At 37.4% G+C, this 22924-nt stretch overlaps 1 protein-coding gene across 1 annotated transcript in view; it reads left to right on the forward strand.

The window, feature by feature from the left end:
- The first annotated feature begins 2180 nt into the window (after positions 1–2180).
- Positions 2181–22924, forward strand: part of DARS1 (aspartyl-tRNA synthetase 1) — a 52952-nt gene continuing 32208 nt past the window's right edge. The window contains exons 1-4 of the mRNA XM_032220490.1: positions 2181–2401; positions 4568–4625; positions 6841–6933; positions 11557–11659. Of these exons, the coding sequence (XP_032076381.1) occupies positions 2336–2401; positions 4568–4625; positions 6841–6933; positions 11557–11659 (320 nt within the window). The 5' untranslated portion in view covers positions 2181–2335. The remainder of the gene's footprint in view (positions 2402–4567; positions 4626–6840; positions 6934–11556; positions 11660–22924) is intronic.

Below are 22924 nucleotides of genomic sequence, written 5' to 3' on the forward strand. Positions count from 1 at the left end.
ACTAGAACATGTCATCCTGCTCTGCTTTATTCTATTGGTAGAGAATAATGTCAGTGCCACTTAAAAGACATAACCAAAACATCATGAGGTTGAGCTTTAGTTCCTCAGACTGGCTTGAGAATTAATATCAACCTAAGGAAGATTTTTATCCATTTTAAAAACATATACTGAAATGTTACTGTTTTATGTCCATTTGAGCACATATTTTTAAAATATGTCAGCAATGGGATCAATGGTGCTGCTCTCACAAAAGTAATGAGCGGCAACTGAAACAAGGGAATTGGTGGCACTTTCTTAAGAGAAAAGGCATGGGTTGACAGCTGGTTAAGCAATTTGTCAATGCCTGGGTCCAAGCAGGCTGTTATCTAGGTTGTGTGATTTTTGTTTGTTGTTTTTATAAAACAGAAACTTCTCCCTCATTTTACTGTGCAGAATCCATTCTTCCCTACAGATGCTGTTTTACTCAATAGAATGCCCAGGTCTCAAATCAGGTGGTCTAATACCTGATCTGCAGAAAGGAGGTGGTTTAGTCAGTGAAATGCTTGACGAAAAGGAAGTGGGATGCTCCCCAGTAAAGCAAGCAATGGCCAGAGATTTGGAGAATGACCATGTCCACAAGATAGCCAATAGGAGCTAGAGTCAATTATTGATCACAAACTCTAGCATCATTGTGGAGACATCACCCACTGTTTGTATGACTGGAAAAAGAGGGGAAACACCTTTACGAACAAGAATTACAGGTAGCTCTTGTTAGTGACTGTCTTGCTTAGCAACACTTTGCAGTTTTAAAGATAATGAAAAAGTAGCTTTACAACCAATCATCATATTTACGACTTTACAAAAGCAAAGGAAAGCTGAAGTAAGATCATAAGCAAAGCCATACTTTCTCTTGGCAGCCAGTTCACTTAATGACTGAGTTGCTGGTCCCAGCTGTAGTTGCTAAATGAGGACTACCTGTACAGTACTAAATATTAATGTGTGCTACCTCTCTAGTGGACTACAGTAGAGACAACAAGCAATATGAAGCCATGATCTACAAAAATACAAAGTTGTCTTCATTTTGAAATTAGTAGGACAAGCGAGAAGAGTCCAAAATGCAAAGATAAATGTTGTTAAATCCAATCTGAAAAACTCTTTGCTGTAAGGACAACCCCTTCCAAAATAAACTTTATCTTGTAAAAAGTTAGCACCTACCCCTCTCTTAGAAAAATAAAATATTTTGAGAAATATTTAAAAAGGCAGAATATTATATTTCCCTGGATGAGAAATTGAGAAACATGAAATTGAGAGACAGAAAGCAGCCCCTACATTTCTTAATATCCCTCAGCAGATGTCAGTACTTAAGAGATAAAGATCTTATTGAGATCTAGGTAGCTCTCATAGGCAAAAATTCGCTGACTATGTGTGAACAAAGGTAGGATTAGTCCTCAGCCACAATAGGAATTGCTCAAGTCCCATTCATTGCATCAGCCCAAACATCAACCAAACATAGCTCAGGCAAACTCCTAAGATTTGTACATGGCCTCATGGGAGTCTGATAACAGCCAATAGAATACATGTTCTTGAACAGGAACAGGAAGCTCAAGTGCAAAGCCCAAGAGAAATTATAAATACTCCTCACTCTCAACTCCATATGGCCAGCTACCCAGGACAACACATATGGTTCTGCTTCATCATTAAACCATATTTCCAATTAGCCTATCCAGTGCCTTTCTCACCCACCAAGCCACATCACACCCACCAAGACCCGCCCACAGAACCGGTAGTAAAAAAATTGAATCCCACCACTTAAGGTACACTGGGTCACTCATTCACAATCACAATACACTCAAAAATCTTCCATAAGAGGACAAATAAAGCATAAGAGGACAATTTTTTCACACGTTTTAAGTAGTATGAAATATGACCGTTTTATTGTATCTTGAACGGGATAGGCAGTTTTCCTCCAAAAATCTGTGCAGAACACCCGTTCTCAAACCCCACAGAAACACACACACACACACCGGTCACCACCAACAACACATCGAGCGAACTGCATTGGGCGGGCGGGGGGAGGAGAGGCAGGATGGTCCTGAAAGACGAGGAGATTCATTTCCCCCCCATGACGTAATGCTTACAGCGTGCTCGGCTTTCCCTGGCGTGCTTTACGTGCCCGGAAGTGGTACGGGACGACACGCGGATAGAACGTTTTTTTTAAAAAAAAAAGTAGCCCGGGGAATCCAGCGAGAGGCGGTGGACCAGCTTTTGTCAGGTGGTACGGAAAGCTTGAGGGGACAAAAAAAAGTGCGCGTGCCCATTCCGCGTCCCCCGTCGCTTTTCGCTGCATGTGGTAAAAATGCCCGGCGTTCGTAAGAATCAAGAACGGAACAGCGACCGCCCAATGGAGCCGCCGCCGGCCGATGTGGGTTTCCGAAGGGATGGAAGCGGTCTGGGTTGGTAGGGAGGGTTGGTGGGCGAGGAGTATTGCGGGGGAGGCGGGGGCGTTGCAAATGTCAAAAGGCCCCGCGTGTGGACCCGAAGCCCCTAGCCTCCACCTCGCTCCTGGGACAAAACCTGAGCCGTGGTGGAGGGGATCCTGCTTCCTTTTCTCTTCTTGGGGCCTTTTCCAAGGCCGCCTCGATGCCCTTCGGACGAGACTCTCCATTGACCTCATTTTTCACTTTTGTCCGCTCCTGGTTGCCTTTAGAAGGCATGGGAATTGGCTGGAAGCGTTGAGAGAGGTTTGGGACAAAATAGGTCAAATGAATGAGGGTGAATAATACCCCCATAGGAGGTGGCTTCAACATCTTTTAAAATTGTCCCCTTTCACCTGAATAACCCATGTATTTTGTGTATTTGTGTGTGAAAGAGAGAAAAGCCAAGACAAAAAAAAGGCATGCACATTACAAAGGAAGCCTTTTTCAAAGTAAGTTTGGGAGAAAACTTGGGTTTTGAGGAGACAAGATTCATTAAAAACACAGTCAAACAGGTGTATGACACTGTTGTGTGTAACACTGAGAAGTGGACATCTGTGTTCAAAATCTATCATGGTAAAAAAAAGCAAAATGAGAGCCAAATACAACTTATTTTTGCAGATAATAGGAATGGACTAAAAGTAGGCAAACCAAAGTTATCCTGGTGTTTAAAATCATGTAATATTCAAAGAAAATTGATTTAGGTCTCACTGCTTCTATTGCTTCATTGTCTCTGAAAATTGTGTTTCTGTAAAACTGCAACTTTTCCCTGATTTGATGTTCTGTCCTTGAAATGTGGGAGAATTTTACAGTGGTAGACTTTTATTTCCCTTATTGACACTTCCTACAGATTTGCTACAGGAAATTTTCACAGAACTGGAAAATACTCTGTTTATATCAAGGGTTTGGTACTCATGAATAAAGGTTCTGCGTACCCATTAGTAAAATTAAAATATTCTGTTCCAAATGCATATATTTATGACAGCTTGTCGTACTAAAAGTATTTTTGTCACATTTTGTTCAGAACCATTTTTGTTTACAAAGTGTAAATGATATGAACTTGTTCAAGTTCACAATGTACGTGTTCAAGAAGTTTGTTCAAGCTGTTTTCAGGTTTCTTTTGCTATGACAAATTTTATTTTAGAGCAGAATTTATTAAAATTGTTGTTTTATAGAATTGGATACATGAATTTTTGAAATGTTCTTAGTAATGAATGTTCTGCAAGGATCAAATTATTTGTCTAAATGGGAGTTTGAACATGGTTCAATAAAAGAATGTACTGTTTCAGATTGATTGAAAAACATATTCCTTTTCAAAATCTCCAACTTGAGCATAATGTGACTAAAACTTGCTGCACATCATTTTTGCATTGTTCAGGACATACATTTTACTGTAGTGTTAATACCTTAATTTCAATTCATTTTATGATTGCTTTTCTATTTTTATGCCTTAGTGCATGATATATTTTGCATAGCCCTATTTCTGGGAATACTTTCTTTTGTTCCCATTTACACACCTGTCAAGTGCAAGCCTAAATAACCAATGAACTTTGTTTCAGGGTTTGAAGTTCTTCAGATTAACTGGGATATTGAATGCCATAGTCCAATTTCTCCTCAGAAAGTAGTGCATTCTCATAAGTTATGTCTGAACACATGAATTACATCTGTTAACAGTATTAGTAACTTTTATTTTCTATCCTTTTATAATTACAATAGAGAAGTATAGTTATTATACAGTTCTCATGGTTCGCATTATACCATGCTTCAAGCAAAAATTGAAAGAGAATTAAGTCATAGGTGGTGCACATTTTCCTGTGCTTATCACTATTAATAAATGATGAAAGTAATTTAGTACATAGGACTGAATGTTACTAATTGATGACATATATGCGTAACATGGTGAGTGATTCATGTATCTCATTGTGCTGAGGTTAATTTATTTTGAACTCCATTGCTATTGTATATTTCAGAATCTCAGACTAGCGTGCAGATTAGTTAATTCTAAGATTCATATGTAGAATATGTTGTTCACCCATGAGGAATTATAGTGAAATATTTCAAAGCATGACTGTTCGATTATGGCACTTTATTATACTTTGTTCTTCTCTCTTCAGGATTATGCAAAAGAAAGGTATGGAATATTGCCAATGATACAGTCACAGGAAAAACCAGGTCAGTTTCAAAATTCTGTAAAACATACAGAGAAGTAATAATACAATAAATAACATAGTGCTGATTGTGGCCTCAAATTAGTTTTGTTTCTAGCTTTGATGGAGGCAGTTTGAGCTTTTCCGATATTCTTAGGTGGATTTTCAGTCAACACAACATACATGCACACTTCAAATCCAATTATACATTAAGGCAGAAACTTATCCACTTCAAGAATAAAACACGAACTGAGGAACGTGGTATATGCAGTACAATGCAGTGAGCCATGCGCAGATCTATACATTGGTGAAATAAAACAACCACTTCATAAATGCATGGCACAGCATAGGAGAACAAACACATCAGGACTAGATTCAGCAGTCCCTCTGCATTTAAAAGACACAGGCCACTCTGTTGAAGACAGCAAAGTCCACATTTTGGACAGAGAGGACCGCTGGTTTGAAAGAGGGGTCAAAAAGGCCATCTATGTCAAAATTGAACAACCCTCTCCCAATAGAGGGGAAGGGATATGACATCTATATCCAGTATAACACTGGATATAACACAGTCCTTTCAACAGTTCCAAGAAGGCTCCACACCCATTTGCACCACTCAGGTGACCCTGATGACACAGATAAACATCCAGATGGCCTCAAAGACTAAGAGAATGCAAATGGGGTATAAAGGAGTATAAATCCTTTCTTTCCCCACTATTCAGTCAGAGCTGGAGAAGCTTCTTGGATGAGAAAAAACATCTTCGGAAAAAAAACCCAGAAAGTCCAATTGCCTCTTGAAAAAAAAACACCTTTGGGACAACCATGACCTGGATGACAGAACCTCCATGGACATATCCCAACATTACCATTACTATTACTTGACTTACAACCAATCGTTTAGTGACCGTTCAAAGTTACAATATCATTTAAAAATGTGATTTATGACCTGTTGCCATACTTATGACCCCAGCAACATCTTCACAAAATTTGGACACTTGGCACGAGCTTGTATTTGCAGCAGTTGCAGCATCTCAGGGTCATGTGATCACAATTTGCAATCTTCCCAACTGGCTTCTGACAAGCTAAGTCAATGGGGAAAGCTGATTTCACTTACCACTTGATTCATTTAACAACTGCAGTGATTCATTTAACAATCCCAGCAAAAAATATTGTAAAATTGGGCATGACTCGCTTAACAATTGTCTTGATTAACAACAGCCATTCTGATCTCAATTGAGGTCATAAGTCGAGCATTACCTGTATTCACAAATTCCTATAGCTATGTTGTAGCCATTTCCATTATAGAAACATATATATGAATATTGGAATTATACAATACTGCAGGACTATTGATCATCTAGACAAAAAAAGAAAGTTTATATGGGAGAAATTTGTGCCATTGGTGTCATCTAATTAATTAATATGTTTACATAGTTATCAAATGCATATGACATTTTGTCAGGAGATAGTAGTTCTTATACTGATATGCATAGATAAGTCTTGATGAGAGATGATATTCTCAGGGCTCATAGGCAAAAGCCATCTGTACTTGTTTCTCTTACAATTTATTGGTAGGCCATTCCAGCAGCTTTTATTTTTTGGTCGTTCTAGTGTCTATGAGGAAAAGAAAAATAAAAGAATATTGTTCTTAATCTGTAGTGAGGCAGGACATTAAATGTGTTACATAAAATTAAGAAATTTTCTACATCACTTATAAAAGTACTCACGAGATTCATTTCTCTTATGACTAGAGGTAATGTTCTGAATTTTCTGAACATACAGCTTTTAATCTTTTATTATTTTAAACAGATCTATTTAAGAAGGAAATTATATTGAATTATTCTGGTATTTAACTATTCAACTATTTTGAACTTTTTTCCATAACAAAATTTGAAATAAGTTTCAAAGTTATTATTAAATGTTAAAGTCTTTTGAATCTAAAACATTAGATTTTCAAATATTCATAGAGACATTTATGGACAAGGAGCGCACAGTGACAAATTTCTGCAGTTTTTCCTCATCTTCCCTGTTCCCCAATTCCATTTTATCATCCACCTAAATTTTAGGGGAATACAGGGGCTATAGAAGAGTCAGAATTGCTGTTTTGCCCCATTCCCAGCAACATATTAACAAGTATAAGCCTGGATTCAATCCACAATTTTGCTAAGAGATTAATAAATAGTTTTTCATGTAAATATGAATAAAGTGTTCTCAATATATGTCACTATATCTTTTATATCCAGATCGTGTGTTGGTACGAATAAAGGATTTGACAGGAGAGAAAGCTGATGAAACTGTTTGGGTTCGTGGTAGGATTCATACTAGTAGAGCAAAAGGTAAGATTGCTTCTTTTGACATTGTCATGAGTCAGAAAAGCTCAAGCATTATCTCCTTGTCCTGGTGTGTTTCTTATATGTATTTCTATTGCTTACATCCCATACATCCTATCTTTTTCCACTTCTACTTCCATTGCTATCATATGTTCTTTTCCATGTATTCACATTCTTGTGATCTGTGCATAACATTTTGGTTTTAAACATCACCAAATTCAAAAACTCAAGACGGTGTGAATGTTAAACACTATAAAATAAGTTTAAATCCACTGAAACAGAAAATTGGGGCAAAAAAATACAGATAAAAATACTAACTACCCATCATCCACCAGTTAAGATCACAAATTTCTCTGGCCTCTGGGAAGATGGTATTCCAGATGGTGGTGACAGGAACAGAAGGAGGTATGACTTGGTCCTACAGGATGGTACTGTTTTGTTGATAGAACTCAGAATATGCCCACTCTGTGAAATCTTACAGGACATGCAAACACAATCCTTCTTGGACAATATCACAAATAACCTTTTAAAAGTCATATACAACTTTATATGTCTTATAGATGACAATTAACAAATTGTACCAGAAGCCCACTGGTAAATTGTGCACTTCATAAAAGAGAAAAGTCACGTAGATGCGCCAAGATGCACCTGAAGTTGCTTGCATGCTACATTTCATTGCCATGGGCAAACTAAAAAGATGATTTATCAACAGAAAGCTCACTAGGCTTACGTATTTCTCAGTTTTATTATGTATTCATAGATTGAAAAATTGTTTAAGTGATATGCTGCTTTTTACAAGGTTTATCATCGAGTAGATTAAAGTATAAAGCAGAAGTTGTTAAAACAATACAATTAAACGATCAGTGAAGATGATCTAATAACATGTGGCATTCTTCAAAAAGAATGAGGTTTTAAAGTGCTACAAATAAAAAAGCCAATGCAGATTATAAAGCATATTGTCTACAACTTAATAACTGGACAGTCACATTCAATTCCAAGTTGAAATAGGGAAGTCTTGACAAAATGTTAATGTTAAAAACATTTTAGCATAGTTCATTAAGATGTGGGTTGCTCTGATGCAAGAGGAGTTTCAACTACTAAATCATCAAGATTTTAAAACTGCCACTATGCTCACATGGACCTAGAATAACAAACCTTGATTCTCCTTGAGTACATCTTGATTCTCATCCCTACTAGATAGATCAGATCTGGAAACTGACTCCATAGGAAGACTAGAATTGTACTTTACTGAGACATACAATAATGTAGTAATAAAATTTTGCAAGTCTGCCTGGGTTTCTCCTTATTATTATTTTATTATTATTATTATCAAAATTTATATGCCGCCCAATCCCAGTGGCTTACAAAAAAAAGAGAGAAAAAAGAGAAAAAAAAAGACAGTTTAAAATCACACCACATACATTCATTCTAATCAGGGCTGGACCTCAACAATGAGGTCAACAGCCCCAGGCCTGCCAGAACAGCCAGGTTTTTACAGCTTTCCTGAAAGCCATGAGAGTGGGTATGGTCTGGATCTCTGGGGGTAGCTGATTCCAAAGAGTCGGAGCAGCCACAGAGAAGGCTCTCCTCTGGGGGCCCACCAGCCAACACTGTCTGGCTGACGGCATCTGAAGGAGGCCCAATCTGTGGGATCTTACTGGCCGCTGGGAAGTATGTGGCATTAGGCGGTCACGAAGGTACGCTGGCCCTAAGCCATGTAGGGCTTTAAAAGTAATAACCAACACCTAGAATTGCGTCCGGAGACCAATTGGTAGCCAGTGCAGCTCGCGGAGGACAGGTATAACGTGGGTGTACCTTGGTGCACCCAATATCGCTCGCGCGGCCACATTCTGGACTAGCTGCAGTCTCTGAATGCTTTTCAAGGGTAGCCCCTGCACCTGTTACTGTCTTAACAGTTTCTGGTTGGTTTCCCCAAGGTGACCCCCTATAAAATCGTAATTACTTCTGTAGGGGAACTGTAAACAGGTCAATAAAGTCCTGTTCTGTCCTATTCAACATCATAAAATAGACATCATAAGCATTTTTATTCTCCTGATTTTTTTTCTTCCCAATTGCTCTCTCATAGCATCTCTCAGTAGACATTACTATTGGAGACAATTATATTATACAATTCTCCATTGAATATTATACAATTCTCCATTGAATTCACCAAAGACTTTAGTGCACTTTTCCATACCCTCATATACTTTCAGTTAGATTATTGTACTATGCTTTTTGTGAGTCTTCCATAAATGTGGTTTGGAAACTTCAATTGATATTAAATATAGTAGCCGGAATTAATATTTATGATTATGCTAGTAATATCATTTGTTGGCTCCAAGTATGTTTGAGGCCCAATTCAAAGCTCTTGTATTGATTTACAGATTACTTCATAATGTTGAGTTTATAGTATCAGAATAAATATCTCTTTTCATATGTTTCTATATTATTTCTATATAGTAGATAGATGCCAGGTCAAAAAGAGTTGTAGAATTTCATAAACTGGCCTGTTTCACAAGCGGAGGAAACTATTATTCTTAAAATACATTCAGTATTCAACTAGGAGAAATAATGTGCATGTTTGTTTGTTTGTTTGTTTGTTTCCTTTTTATGCACTTTTTTGTTTTGTCTAGTTTTGCTTTGTTTTTGTATTCTTTTGCAGTTTGTATTTTAATCTTTTGAATAAAAAAATACATAAAAATGTATTACAGAATAGAGTTAATTGCAAGTTCTTATTTAAAAATTATTTGAAAATGAATTTTTGAAACTCCTTTTAGTACAATATCTGTTTTGTTCTATGGGATAACTTACTAACTAACTAACCTACAATAAGGCATTAACAGGAAATTCCCAAAATATTGTTTATATTGTTATTATTCTATTAAGTATTATTATTAGAAATAACATTGCACAATGAAAGACATGAAGAATCACATCTTTGGCTGGTACTCTTTGAAAATTTGATTTCTAGCCAATTATCTAGTTGGCTTAGATAGTTCTAGGAATTAACAAGTAATATTATAAGCTGTAACATGTCCCCATCATTTTTCTTTGCAAATATGTAGCTGATATAGTACAAATATTTAATTCTTATAAAATATATTTAATCTGTTTTAATTTCACCCAGTGCCAATAACTGTAGGAATGTCTCTGCAAAAATTTCCCGTAATCTATCTATTTTGAATGTTAAATCCCTATATTTCATCTTTTCCCAGTTCTTTTTTCCTTGATTCTTTTGTTCGCAGGTTTAGCTATAGCTACACAATTATTATTTTTTAATTATTGTTACATCAGGTGTATTGTGTTGTAGAAGGTGATCAGTTGGTAAATGAAAATCCCACAAAAGTTTAGCATAATTTTCAACTGCTTGCTCAATTTTATGGTCATTTTACTTCTGGAAATGTGTAACTTTATTTTTTTGTGCAGATGGCCAAGAATCATAGTGACTATTCTGTCACGATGTTGTTTGAGCAATGTTGTTACATCCACTAATTATGTGGTCTTTAGTTTCATTTTTTCTTCATAAAGTATTTATTTGCTGTAGTTAATACCTGCGTTAAATATTTGAGTTCATTTTTTTGTTTGTAATTTTTATTTATTACCATTACTTGAAACAAGTATACCATATACCTTTCTGAAATCAAATCTGTCAAAAGAGACATTGGTAAGAGAAAGATTAGAGTATTTTAAACATGATAACCAATCCAGTTTAAGCTACCTGCTTATAGAGCTTGATTCACAATTATGATGCCATTTTTGTACTGGGCAACCAGGAAGAAATGGTAGATGAGTTGGAAAAGGCAGAACTACAGAGGCTGAATTTCATTTTTGACATCTTGGAATAGCCAAATTAAAATGATAAATGCTCATCCAACATAGGGTACTGGAGAAACCTATAGAAAGCCAGCTCTGGAGGCTTTGCTTGACATTGCTACTGCTACTGCGCTACCTGAAGTAAATTATAGTCTAGTAAAGAATGGGGCATGAATCTGCAACCTGTAGCCTCCAAATAGTTTACACTTCAGTTCTAATTGTGGTTTAAAATATCTACAAAGCATCAGGTTGCTTAACTCTGGATTAAATAAATAACTGAAAAAGCATATGTGTTTGTTCAGTGTCTGTCTTCTCCCTTCTGTTCAATGATATTTATTAAGTACTTTGAACGTGCCAAAAAGGTAAAACCACTGAGGTGGTTTAGAAATCTCAGAATCAGCCTATTCTGCTTTGAAGCTTAGTTACCTTAAATCTGGAGGTATTGCCATGGTATGTGTGTCTTCATCTAAAATGTTTGCATATCTTTACACATAAATAACTACATTATTCTTTACATCATATTATTTTTATTGTTTAACAAGAGTAAGTCTGAGCTTTTGTATATACTATTCCCTGTTATTTTTTCCCTGAAGGACAATTTCCTTTAACAAAAACAAGAAAAATAAATTCAAGATTATTGTGGTGGAAAAGCCACAGCAAAGACTATGCAGTACATGTCTGTGATTGTACTTTGCTTTATACGTCTAAAGGCTGGCCTGATATTAAAGGAATAGACCTTTTTTATTATTCATTCAGAAACTTACCATGTAATTTGTCCTGGAAACACTTGCATTATTTCTTCGTCTTTTTTTTTAGGAAAACAGTGTTTTTTAGTCATACGTCAGCAGCAGTTTAACATCCAGGCTTTAGTGGCTGTGGGAGACCATGCAAGTAAGCAGATGGTAAAGTTTGCTGCCAAGTAAGTAAGCAATTATATCCTGTTACCACAGTGGACAATTGTGGGAATTCTGGCTCCTGGGGGTTGGGACCCTTTTCACACATTAACATCAATGCAGTACTTGTTTTTTAAAATGTAGGTATGTAAAATTTGTCAATTCACTGTAACATTGAACGCCTTAAAATTTACAAGAGACTAAATGGAACCCAGACCTGAAGTTCATTCTGAGCTGCTAAAGGGACATTCTTTGCACAGACAGTTCCCATTTATTTCAGCTAGCTAACAAAACAATTGGCAAGTTCAGCTCTGAGACGTTATTTTCTTGGATGTCTCTGTGTCCATGTGAACTCAGTCTCAACCTTTTTTTTCTTTTAAGTGTCAGTTCCTAGCTATGCAATGTATTTCATCTTGTCTAAAGAGCAAGGGCAAATTAAAAGGTGTTTAGAAGTTCAGCACTGTGATTTTTTTTTGTAAAAGAGAAGGGCTTAAGAACCTAATTTACATTCCATTAATTGGTCTCACTGGTGCTTAATCTTGTTCTGTGTAGGGTGTTTTTTCCCCTCATCAAACATTTTCCTAATAGTAATTGACTCTTTCTGTTTTACCAAAAAGGACTGCAATCAATGGACTCCTCCTTTTTGTAGATGTCTTTAAAATTTTGGCCTGATGATGTGATGGGTTACCAAAGTAATCTGGCTGGATGACTTTGGGTCAGTCACACAAACTCTTAGTCCAAACTACCTCACAAGATTGTTGTTGTGGGGAAAATAGGAGGAGGAAGGTAAGTTGGATATGTTTGCTGCCTTGAGTTATTTATAGACAATAATAAAGGCAGGATACAAATCAAATAAATAAATAAAATCTGGAAACAAGGACAGAAAGCAAGATTTCCTGGAAACAAACTAAACAATGGACCAAAGTACTTCTAGACTTGCTATTAGAACTGTTTGAGTCTGAGTCTGTTTCCTGATATTTACATTAAACGTGAGAATGGGTGTTAAGGTGACTTTTTGTTCTAAGATGAATAACAAAATGTACATACTTACAATTATTCACTTTTTAATTGGTATGTTGTATCCAGATTTAAGGATTACTTCAGTGATTAAAAACATACTAATACAAGATGTTTGAAATGCTGCTGTTCTCCTTCCTTTGTTAGTAAAAGAATGAACTCTTGTGATAATCCAGGTTTTAGTCAATTGAAATCTCAGAACAGGATCCCCCCCCTTTTTTTTCTAGCCCTGTCTCAATTTTTATAGTATTAAAATTATAGTGTAAGCCTACACTTGACCTAATATGTTTTTAAAAGCCTCTTCTGAACTGAAGTAAGCAGACATGTTAAATCTACCATTGCAAATGTTGGCTTCCCCCAAAAACCAGTAGAGACCCCATCCAGTTGGCCATTTACAGCCACCAACAGTCGGTGTCTGTCTGTGCCTATAGAAATATCACAAGTGTAAATAGTTCTGAGGGTCAAGAGAAGGAGATGATGAGATTTGTACTTTCTGAAAAAGAAATTCCAACAGATCTAGCAATTCAAATTGATGGAGATTATTATTTCTCCTTTCTGAACTGCTCTGACATAATGCTTCACTAGACCCAATCTCTATTGAAGTATTCCCCGATCTGATATCCTCCACATTATTTGGACACTGTTACCACAGTTTTGAAAGTATCAGGTCAGGCAGGGGTTGTCCAACTATTATACACGATTGTGCACAAAATAAAAGCTCCCCATAGAGTTCCTATGAAATAACGTGTGGGTGTCAAGTATTCCATATAGTAATGTAACAAAAGCTGAATGATCCCAAGTGTTTACTAGCTTGTCAGATTTCTTTCTTTGCAGTCTAAACAGGCAACAGTTAATTCATAGAACAAGAATCTTGCTTAATAATATTTAGTAGAAGAAAGGTTACAGTTACAACACAATTGCAACCGGTACCCTGTTTACAACTTTACTCTTATCTGCTTTCTTCCCATTTCTTTTGTCTAGAGCTAAAAGCTCTGTCTTATTTATGACGACATAAAAGGTTGCATCAGTTCCCTGTTTTATTAGCTCAGTATGAGAAGTAATTCATACTGCCTTGGGAAACATTGAGAGTTTGTTTTTTTACAATAATTTTATTAAGGTTTACAAATACAAAGATCAAAATATAACCCGAATTAAATAAAATATAAAAACTAAAAACTAAAAGTGAAAGGAGATTTAAAAAAATAATAAATAAATAAATACAAGACGACTCCCCCTTCCTCCAGGCAAGTGTAAACAACTTGGATAACTTAACAAAATAGCTTCCTTATGATTCAATTCCGGTCAAGCTGAAATCCCATTATAAATCGGAAATAATAGCATGCATATACATGTATATGTATATATGTGTGTGTGTGTGTGTATGTATGTGTGTATATATATATGTATGTGTGTGTGTATGTGTTGCATTTGACACAATAATATATATTTCCCTGATCAAGCAGATTCATTTTACAACCTTTCTATTTAAAAAAATGTTCCATCTTTTGTCCCTTCAAATAGTGTCCCAAATTGATTCCTTAACATTTTCTCTTTGTCTTCTTTCAAGAGCAGCTGCAGAAGTTTCTCTTTGTCTCCTCTCCTTGGTTTCACACATTCCTTTTGTAAATCCAGATAAGAAGGCTTTCCAGATCACTCTTTTGATTTATTATTTGTATGCGCCCTTTAATTATTAAGACATCAACGGTTTCATTTGTAAATCAGTTTTGGCATTGTATTCCATATCACTCTTATACACGAAACATTTTAAAATCCATTTTCAGATCCACAGCATATTTCACCACACCACTTTTTAAAGCAGCATTTTTAAAAAAAAAACTCCAAATCCAAATTCAAATCTGTCTCAGTTATTCTCCTATCATCTACTGTACCACATATATTCTTTTATAAATGTTTAAACACTGCAGGAAATATTCTTTCAAGTACATCTGGCCCTTTAACTTTCCAAGATCCACATTCTATTCCTCTTTTTGCATTGGAGTTTCTTTTATCCAGGATAGAAGGAGGTTTTTCCCAGTAATGCAATACACTTGCCTTTCTGAAGGTTCTTAACTCCAATGAAACCTATAACATGCAGCTTCCTAAAAAAGTTAAGAGAGAAAAGAAGTGAGACCACTATCTCTCTGAAAAGAGACAAACTGTCTTAGCCACAGTTTCCCCAGTCCCCAGACCTCTCAAACCTGCTGATGAAGATTCTTTCATGAAAGCTGTTTCACAATCTCTTTGTAGGCAGTTTCTGTATAGAGCCAAACATGGCTGATCTTTGTTCTCTTCTTAATTTAGAGAGGAATTCCAAGGACCCAATCCATTCACTAGCTCCTAATTCTGCCCCATTGGCTCCTCAAAGAGCACACCTGTGCTCAGTCTGTTGAATTTGGAACAAGCATCGTGCTCCTGGATTTACTCACAAATGCAGTGTGTGCTCTGTGTAGTGTTTATAATAGCAGTACTTCTTTCAAACCTGGGTAAATTACCTAAAATTTAAGTAAAGTGGTTTTTCTTTGGCTAATGATACACAAACCCATTACTCAAATCACAACAGGGATATTTAAATAAGAGATTTCTGATAAGCAGTTTTGGGTAATGAAGGAAAAAAGTTTGGGGAGCGCTGGTGGATAGGGTCAGGACAAACATACTCTAATCCATGGTTGATGCCTATGAAAACCTTGCTTGAAGTATAGCAGGAGCAATAACGTTTTAGGCTTATATACCGCCCCATAGTGCTTTACAGCATACCCTAGACAGTTTACAATGTAAAAGCATTATTTGCATATTGTCCCCAGCAATATAGGTTCTCATTTTACCAACCTCAGAAGAATGGGAGATTGAAAGATTGAACTCCAGCCTGTGGACAAAGCATTGTTGCCTGCAGTGCTGCTCTTTAACTACTGCATCGCTCCTCTAGAATGGAGGTAGTCATGATAGAGCCACTTATCAAAGGCAGTAGTGTCTGAATCCTATATTAGGTCAAGTGGTATTATGGCTACAGAGGCTAGTAGCATGACTGGAGAATTTCAATATGGATCACTCAGATGATCACTATCAGGTCTTCCTGCAAGATGCATCACTCAACTATGCATGACTGCAAGTCCTAACTGGATATCAGCCAAGTAATGTGACCAGTGATTTACTCTAAAATGTGATAATCATGAGTTGGTTTCTGAGGAACACCATACATATCTGAGCAGTGGGCAGCTAGCTACCGGTAATCTGGAGAGTTGGTGATGGTACTAACTTCAAATGTTGAAATTCAAAAAAGTGAAGGAAATATTCTTATTGAAGGTTATGAGTTAACAACCAGGTTTTGATCAATGAGTTAACATGTCATCTTTCCTGGAGAATACCTTCTGGATGAGTAAGAAAGTAAGAAGTAAGTTAGTAGTTTTGCCAGGTTTAGTAACTAAACAAGAGCATGTCTTCTATCTTGCTTTACTCTGGTTTGTTCAAGCTAGCTGTCTGAGATAACAGAATATATGTTGGAGTCAATGTAGCTGCATACAATTGTGGTTGTTTTTTTTTGTTTGTTTGTTTTGAGCTGTAACAGAATAAAATTCAACTTAAGCATTCTGTATACTGCTGGTGTCAAATCTGAACTGTTTTAAGTGTTCTGGTCATAGAAAACAGAAAGAATTAGATACTAGCTGTATCTTCAAGAAAAAGTAGTGTACTGGGAGTATCTACCAGTCAATTTACAGAAAATTTATCTGGGGGGCGGAGGTGTTTTTTAAAACATTATTGAAACACAGAGAACAATTTTCAGTAGGAAACAACAACAACAACAAAACCTATTCTGTTCTCACCCACTGAAGTTTTCTTAAGTGAGAATCTGTTTTCAAAACATTTCTCTATTCCCCACCCCCCAAAAAGGGAGGAAAAAACAGAAGTGTTTTTAGTTTAAGTAAATCTGGATTGCGCAGCCCACAGGTTATAAAACAAAGAGAATAGCTCATCTCTTTTACATTACTTTCAGTGAACACATCTCCCTTATGACATTTTCCTAATGTTTTGATTTATATATATATATATATATAATCCTGTACGCGCCGTGCGTGTGCACGGAAGCGCCTAAGGCTTAAAAGACCGGTAAAGAGCGCGGGCGGGCGGGCCCTCCGGAGCACCGTACCGGAACACTATCTGGTGCTCCGGGCAGGCTCCAGCATGCCTGTACCGGGACATACTTCCTGCAACCCACCACTGTTATAGAAGTCTAAACAACAGATTTGATTAGCTTTTTATTGCAACCTATTTGCCAGTCACAAGCCCAGCTCGAACAACAACGTTGTTCAGTTCTAATGTTTTACTTTACTCACAGAGAGGTTCATGAACTGCTCCAGGAAGTTGCCAAGGGTCAAGAGTGACTCAAAGACTCTCATACATAGCCCACGTGCTATTTAATTACACGAATAATTTTAAAACAGTAAGATAAGAACATATGAAAAATGCACACACATTCAAAAGCTCAACAAAAGTACCTTTTCAATATCAAATACACATTGAAGTTCCACATCAGCATCTCTCAAGAGTATGTGCAGGGTTTACTTGCATGCCAGTATTTTGAAGGGTGGGGGGACACACAAGTAAGCCCTGGATGATCAGTGTTAAGGATAAAAGATTTAAAAGTATAGGACACAGATATGGATAACATAAATTCTTCCATTCTTTACCATAGTAGCATGTCTGGTGATTAACATCTTTTTTTTAAATTCTCCTATTTTTAAACACTGGCCCCTGCTGCTCTATTGAGTAAGCAGGAAAAAAAATTCAAAAGACGCAACCCAGTCATAAGCACCAAAATAAATCTGTATTGTGAGAGCCACAAAGAAGTTCTTTTCTGTTTTATAGAACTTACAGCTCCTTCTTAATTTTATTTTTGATTAGTTTTCTATAAACTGGGAGAGAAGATTTTTTTTTTAATGTTAAAATGTTGTTAGCTTCTTTTTAAAGACTCATTAATGCACACACACACACACACACACACGCACACACAAATACAAATGAACAACCTGGTGTTGAATTAATGAGTCTGGCTTTTCAAGCCTTTTCAAGAAACCTGCTTTGAACAGCTTATAAGAGAGAGGTTCCTATAATAAGGAAATAAGAGTTTTGGAGGTTATGCTGCTGTGTCCATTTTTCTATAATGTTTCCTTAGCCAACTAAACAATAGTTCCTCTTTCTTAGTATTAGCACATAACCGAGAACTTTCATAACTGGGGGGGGGCTAACTATTGGCACAGTTGCACTGAACTGATGTTATTTTGGTATGCAAATTCTGGGTAATTGGTTTCTACTGCATACTTGTTTTAAGAAACGGTTTCTTAAACTGAAAACATTTTGCAGATTTAATAGCAGTAAAAAATCAATAGAGTTGTTATGTCTGAAGTTCAAAGAAAAATGGTATGGAGTTGTTTAAATTCTATATATTTCTTTCTGTAAAAATGTTCATCTTGCTTTTTTTTAATGCAAAAACACATTGATTTCAGGAGATGCCTCACAGCTTTAACCCTTTTTGGGGGGCTATGTAATAGGGAGACAAGATTAAAATTGCCATTCTTATTATCTCACATGTAAATCATGTATGAGATGGTCAATCAATCAGAATAGAGCTGGAAGGGATCTTGGAGGTCTTATAGTCCAACTCCCTGCCCAAGCAGGATATCCTATAGTATCATTTCAGACAAGTGACTGTTCAGTCTTTTCTTTAAAACATTCTACAACAGTGTTGGCAAACCTTTTCGGCACCAAGTGCCGAAACCTGAGGGGGGGGAGATGTGTGCCGGAAACTGGAAAAGCTGCCAGGTGGGCATGTGTGTGCCAGGAAGATGATCTTCCGGTTTCGGGTACGCACATGCGCACCAGCCACCTGATCTTTTAGTTTCTGGTATGCATGCGCACACAAAGACCAGCTGGCCGGGCGGCTGCTTTCCGGTTTCCAGTACTCCCACGCACATGAAGACCAGCTGACCAACGTACCAGAACCCAGACGAGCAACAGACAACGGCTCATGTGCCCGGAGAGGTGGCTCTGCCTGCCACTTCCGGCACACATGCCATAGGTTCGCCATCATGGTCCTACAACTTCTGACAGCAAGCTGTTCCACTGGCTAATTATCCTCACTGTTAGGAAATTTCTCCTTAATTCCAGGTTGCTTCTCACTTTGATTAGTTTCCATCCATTGTTTCCTGTCCGGCCTACATGTACTTTGTAAATAAGTTGACTCCCTTGTCTTTGTGGCAACCTCTGAAATACTGGAATACTATCATGTTATCCAAAGTCCTTCTTTTCTCTAGACTAGCCAAACCCAAATCCTGCAACCGTTCTTAATATGTTTTAATCTCCAGGCCTTTAATCATCTTAGTTGCTCTTTGGACTTTTTCCAAAATCTCAGTGTCTTTTTTGCAATGGGTGACCAAAATGGGTGTAGTGTTCAAGTACTAAGGATTTCTAAAGCGGTACTAACAGTTCACATGATTTTGATTCTTTGTCTCTGTTTATACAACCAAGGATTGTATTGGCTTTTTTTTTTACTACTGCCACACACTTGTTGCTTCTATTTAACTTATTGTCCCAAGGTCAAGGTCAACATAAAGGTGTCTTTATTTTACTCACCTAACCTATTGGAGACTGAATTACTTTTTTATTCCCCTTTTTATAGGCCAGATGTTTTCTCACTGGTATATACAACTGAAAACGATCACTTTTTTTTACATTTCATTTCATTGCTTTATTGTCCTAGAATTCAGCTTTTCAAGATACTTATTTTACAAGACTTAATTTAGTGTACGATTTGTTTCAGTTAGACATTTTAATTGTTTCATACCTCAGGAGCATTAGATAATACTCTTAATTAAAATAATGTTTCTGGTCAGAAGCTAATTCACTGTATATCTGACAAAGAATTTCATTATCTTCCCAAGCCTACAAATACACAATGATTAATGGTAAAACTAGTTAGTTTTATCTAAAACCAAAAGGAAGATGCTTTGAAATTGGAATAGACTGAAATACATACAGTATTCCCAATTTATTATAAAGGATATTTGAAAATGAATGTTAGCTAGTCCACTTAATCTTCTCATGTTTTTTTCTTTATCTGGCTTTAGGGTTCTACTCTAGTTCCCTGACTAAAGATGGAAAATAGTTTAATGTTGGTTTACTAATATCTTGAATCATATTTGTAATCATACCATAATTTCCTATTGTTAAGATGCTGCCTAGCATCTGGAATTAAACTATACAGTTTTTTTCTTTTAATTGTAATATTGAACTGAAATTAGTCTACATAGGACTGGAAAGAATAAAGAATGGACTGAAGAATAAATGTATCCACTGCTCATTCTCAGCCTGTTAAATTATAGTTGAAGACACCAAGTAGAGAAAAAAGACCATTATGATCTGCTATTTAACTTTTTTAGAGGAAGACCTCTAGAGCATAACTTCCTTGTTGATGAGATGAAATTTGCATTACTAACCATGAAAAATTCTTTCCAAATTTGATTTAATGATAAAATGTTGAGATTTAGGAGAACATTTTATAGATGTAACATCAATCAATTACTCTCTTTACCACCTCTGCTATAAAATAATGAGCTAGTTCTCCAGAAATTATAGTAAAGATTATTGTTTGCAACTCAACATTTAATGCAACAAGAATAGTTCTCAGGTCCAAAGGAGGCATTAACATGTTCATTTAGCAGAGTTTCCCTGAAGATTTTTTTTTAAAAATTCACCTGTTGTAAATATTTAACATTTTGGAAAAACCATATTTTATTTAGATGGAAAATAAGTATCATATATTTTCAGGTATCAGGCAACTTAACAAAAAGTAATAATATCATCACTATCCTAATTTCCAAATTCATATTATTGTAGTTTATGTAAATATTGATTGCAAGTATTGATGACAAGTTATACTATGATCTCTAGCAGCAGTAATTGGAACATGAATAATATAAAAATGTGTCCAGTTTTTGCAAATAGAATTAATTCTTAAATATTAGACTACCGTGTTTCCCCAAAAATAAGACAGGGTCTTATTTTCTTTTTACCCACAAAATATGGTTTGGGCCTTATTATGAAGGGAGGGTTTATTGTTTTGGGGTTGCCAGGCAGCTGCTCTCTTCCAAGCAGGCTCACAAAGAGCCGGGCGCAGCCTCATGAGTGAATGGCTGTGTTGCGCTGTCTCAGCAGCGCAACACAACAGCCATTAAGCATCCACGCTCACGAGCAGCCACCCGGGAAGCCCCCTTTCCAGCCGGGCACAGCGCCATTCACTGACCTAGGGGTATCGCTAAGCCACGTGAGCGCCTGTTCGCTGCCACCCAGGTCCCGCAGCTTGGCGCCTTTGAAATGCCAGTGAAAGGCACGCTGCACAGCTGGAGAGGGGGGTTGCGTGAGCAGCTGTTCCACTCCTGCTCACTCGCCTCCCAGCCTCACAATGCCCTGGCCCAGCTCTCTCTGCAGAGGAAGAGCACCTCCACTGCTGCCGAATGGCTTTTTTGGCAGATTCCAAACCGAGTCTTTCGGCAGTGGCCGCTCTGGGTGTATGCTCTACGGTTGTATGCTCTGCCGGCAGCTGGCCCACAACCATAGAGCGTATGCCCAGAGCGGCCACTGCCGGAAGACTTGGTTTGGAAGCCACTGAAAAAGCCATGTGGTGCCTTGGCTCTGCAGAGAGAGCTGGGCCAGGGCATTGTGAGGCTGGGAGGTGCGCGAGCAGGAGCGGAACAGCCTCTCGCACAACCCCCCCTCTCCAGCTGTGCAGAGTGCCTTTCACTGGCATTTCAAAGGCACCAAGCCGCAGGAGCTGGGTGGCGGCAAATAGGCGCTCACACGGCTTGGCAATACCCCTAGGTCAGTGAATGGAGCTGTGCCCGGCTAGAAAGGGGGTTTTCCGGGTGGCTGCTCATGAGCGTGGTTGCTTCATGGCTGTTGTGTTGCACTGCTGCCACAGTACAACACAGCCATTCACCCCTGAGGCTGTGCCCGACTCTTTGGGAGCCCGCTCAGAAGAGAGCAGCCACCCGGCAACCCCCCTCTTCAGCTGGGCACAGCGCTGCTCACCATCCTAGCGGTATCCCGAAGGCACCAAGCAATGCGATCACCTTTGCCTCCACCCCGGTTCCCGCGGCTTGGCATTTTCAGGATACCGCTAGGTTGGTGAGTGGCTCTCTGCCTGGCCGGAGGTGGGGTTTTTCCAGGGGGCTTATTTGCGGGGGAAGGGCTTATATTTTTGCTCACCAGAAAAATGTTGCATGGCCTTATTATCAGGACATGTCGTATTTTCGGGGAAACAAGATATAATTCTGTTTTCTGAAGCCACACAAGTAATTTTTATTTATAAATTGTTCTTAATTTGTTTAGCAACAACAAATTGATTATCAAAGGAAAAGAAATCCAACTTTAGACTTTGGTTTTATTTGGAGTTCAGAATTAGAGACCATGACTTAAGAGGAAAAAATAGTTTCAAAATGTTTTAGAAAATACAGTAAGAAAAAGAGAGAGAGAGGGGGAAAGAAAGAAAGAAAGAAAGAAAGAAAGAAAGAAAGAAAGAAAGAAAGAAAGAAAGAAAGAAAGAAAGAAAGAAGAAACTAACTTTTATTTCCTGCGTAGCAAATATAAGCAAAATTCTCTTTTATAGGTTGTTCCTATCATACTACCATAATTGAGCCCAGAAGTATGATTGTATGTCATTATAGTCATCAGTCAACGCACGGACATGATTAATTTTTTTGCAAGTGAACATGGCAGTTGTTAAGCAAATGCCATGCTCATTAAGCAAATCCATTCATTTGAATGGGCATTTCTTACCAGCAAATCACAGTCATCTCAACATGTAATAATGCCATGACTGGTCATAAAACTGACCCATCCAGCATGTCGTCATGTGACTGAGGGGACAACGGAATCATTTATGGTAGCCAAGAATTCTTCACACACTATAAAGTACCCGCTCCGTGGCCTTTATAACTTTGATCAATTGTAAAATGGCCCATCATTAAGCCAGGACTACATGTACACAACACCCTAATTTTTTTCTATTACACAATTTCTAATCATGAAAATCACATCCCTCCCCCCCAGTTTCTTGCAAAAAGTCTAGAAGAGGCATAGATATTACTTTTTCTTTCATCAAAGAGGTTAATGTAGCCATTTTCTCAATCTCAATCATCTTCACTAATCATTCTTCTGTTGTAGGTGGTATTGATCTTTTGCAATTTCGGACATACAATAGTTTTGCTAAAGTTGTTATATATAAA

Source organism: Thamnophis elegans, chromosome 1 (genome assembly GCF_009769535.1).
Source record: "Thamnophis elegans isolate rThaEle1 chromosome 1, rThaEle1.pri, whole genome shotgun sequence".
Classification (NCBI taxonomy): domain Eukaryota; kingdom Metazoa; phylum Chordata; class Lepidosauria; order Squamata; family Colubridae; genus Thamnophis; species Thamnophis elegans.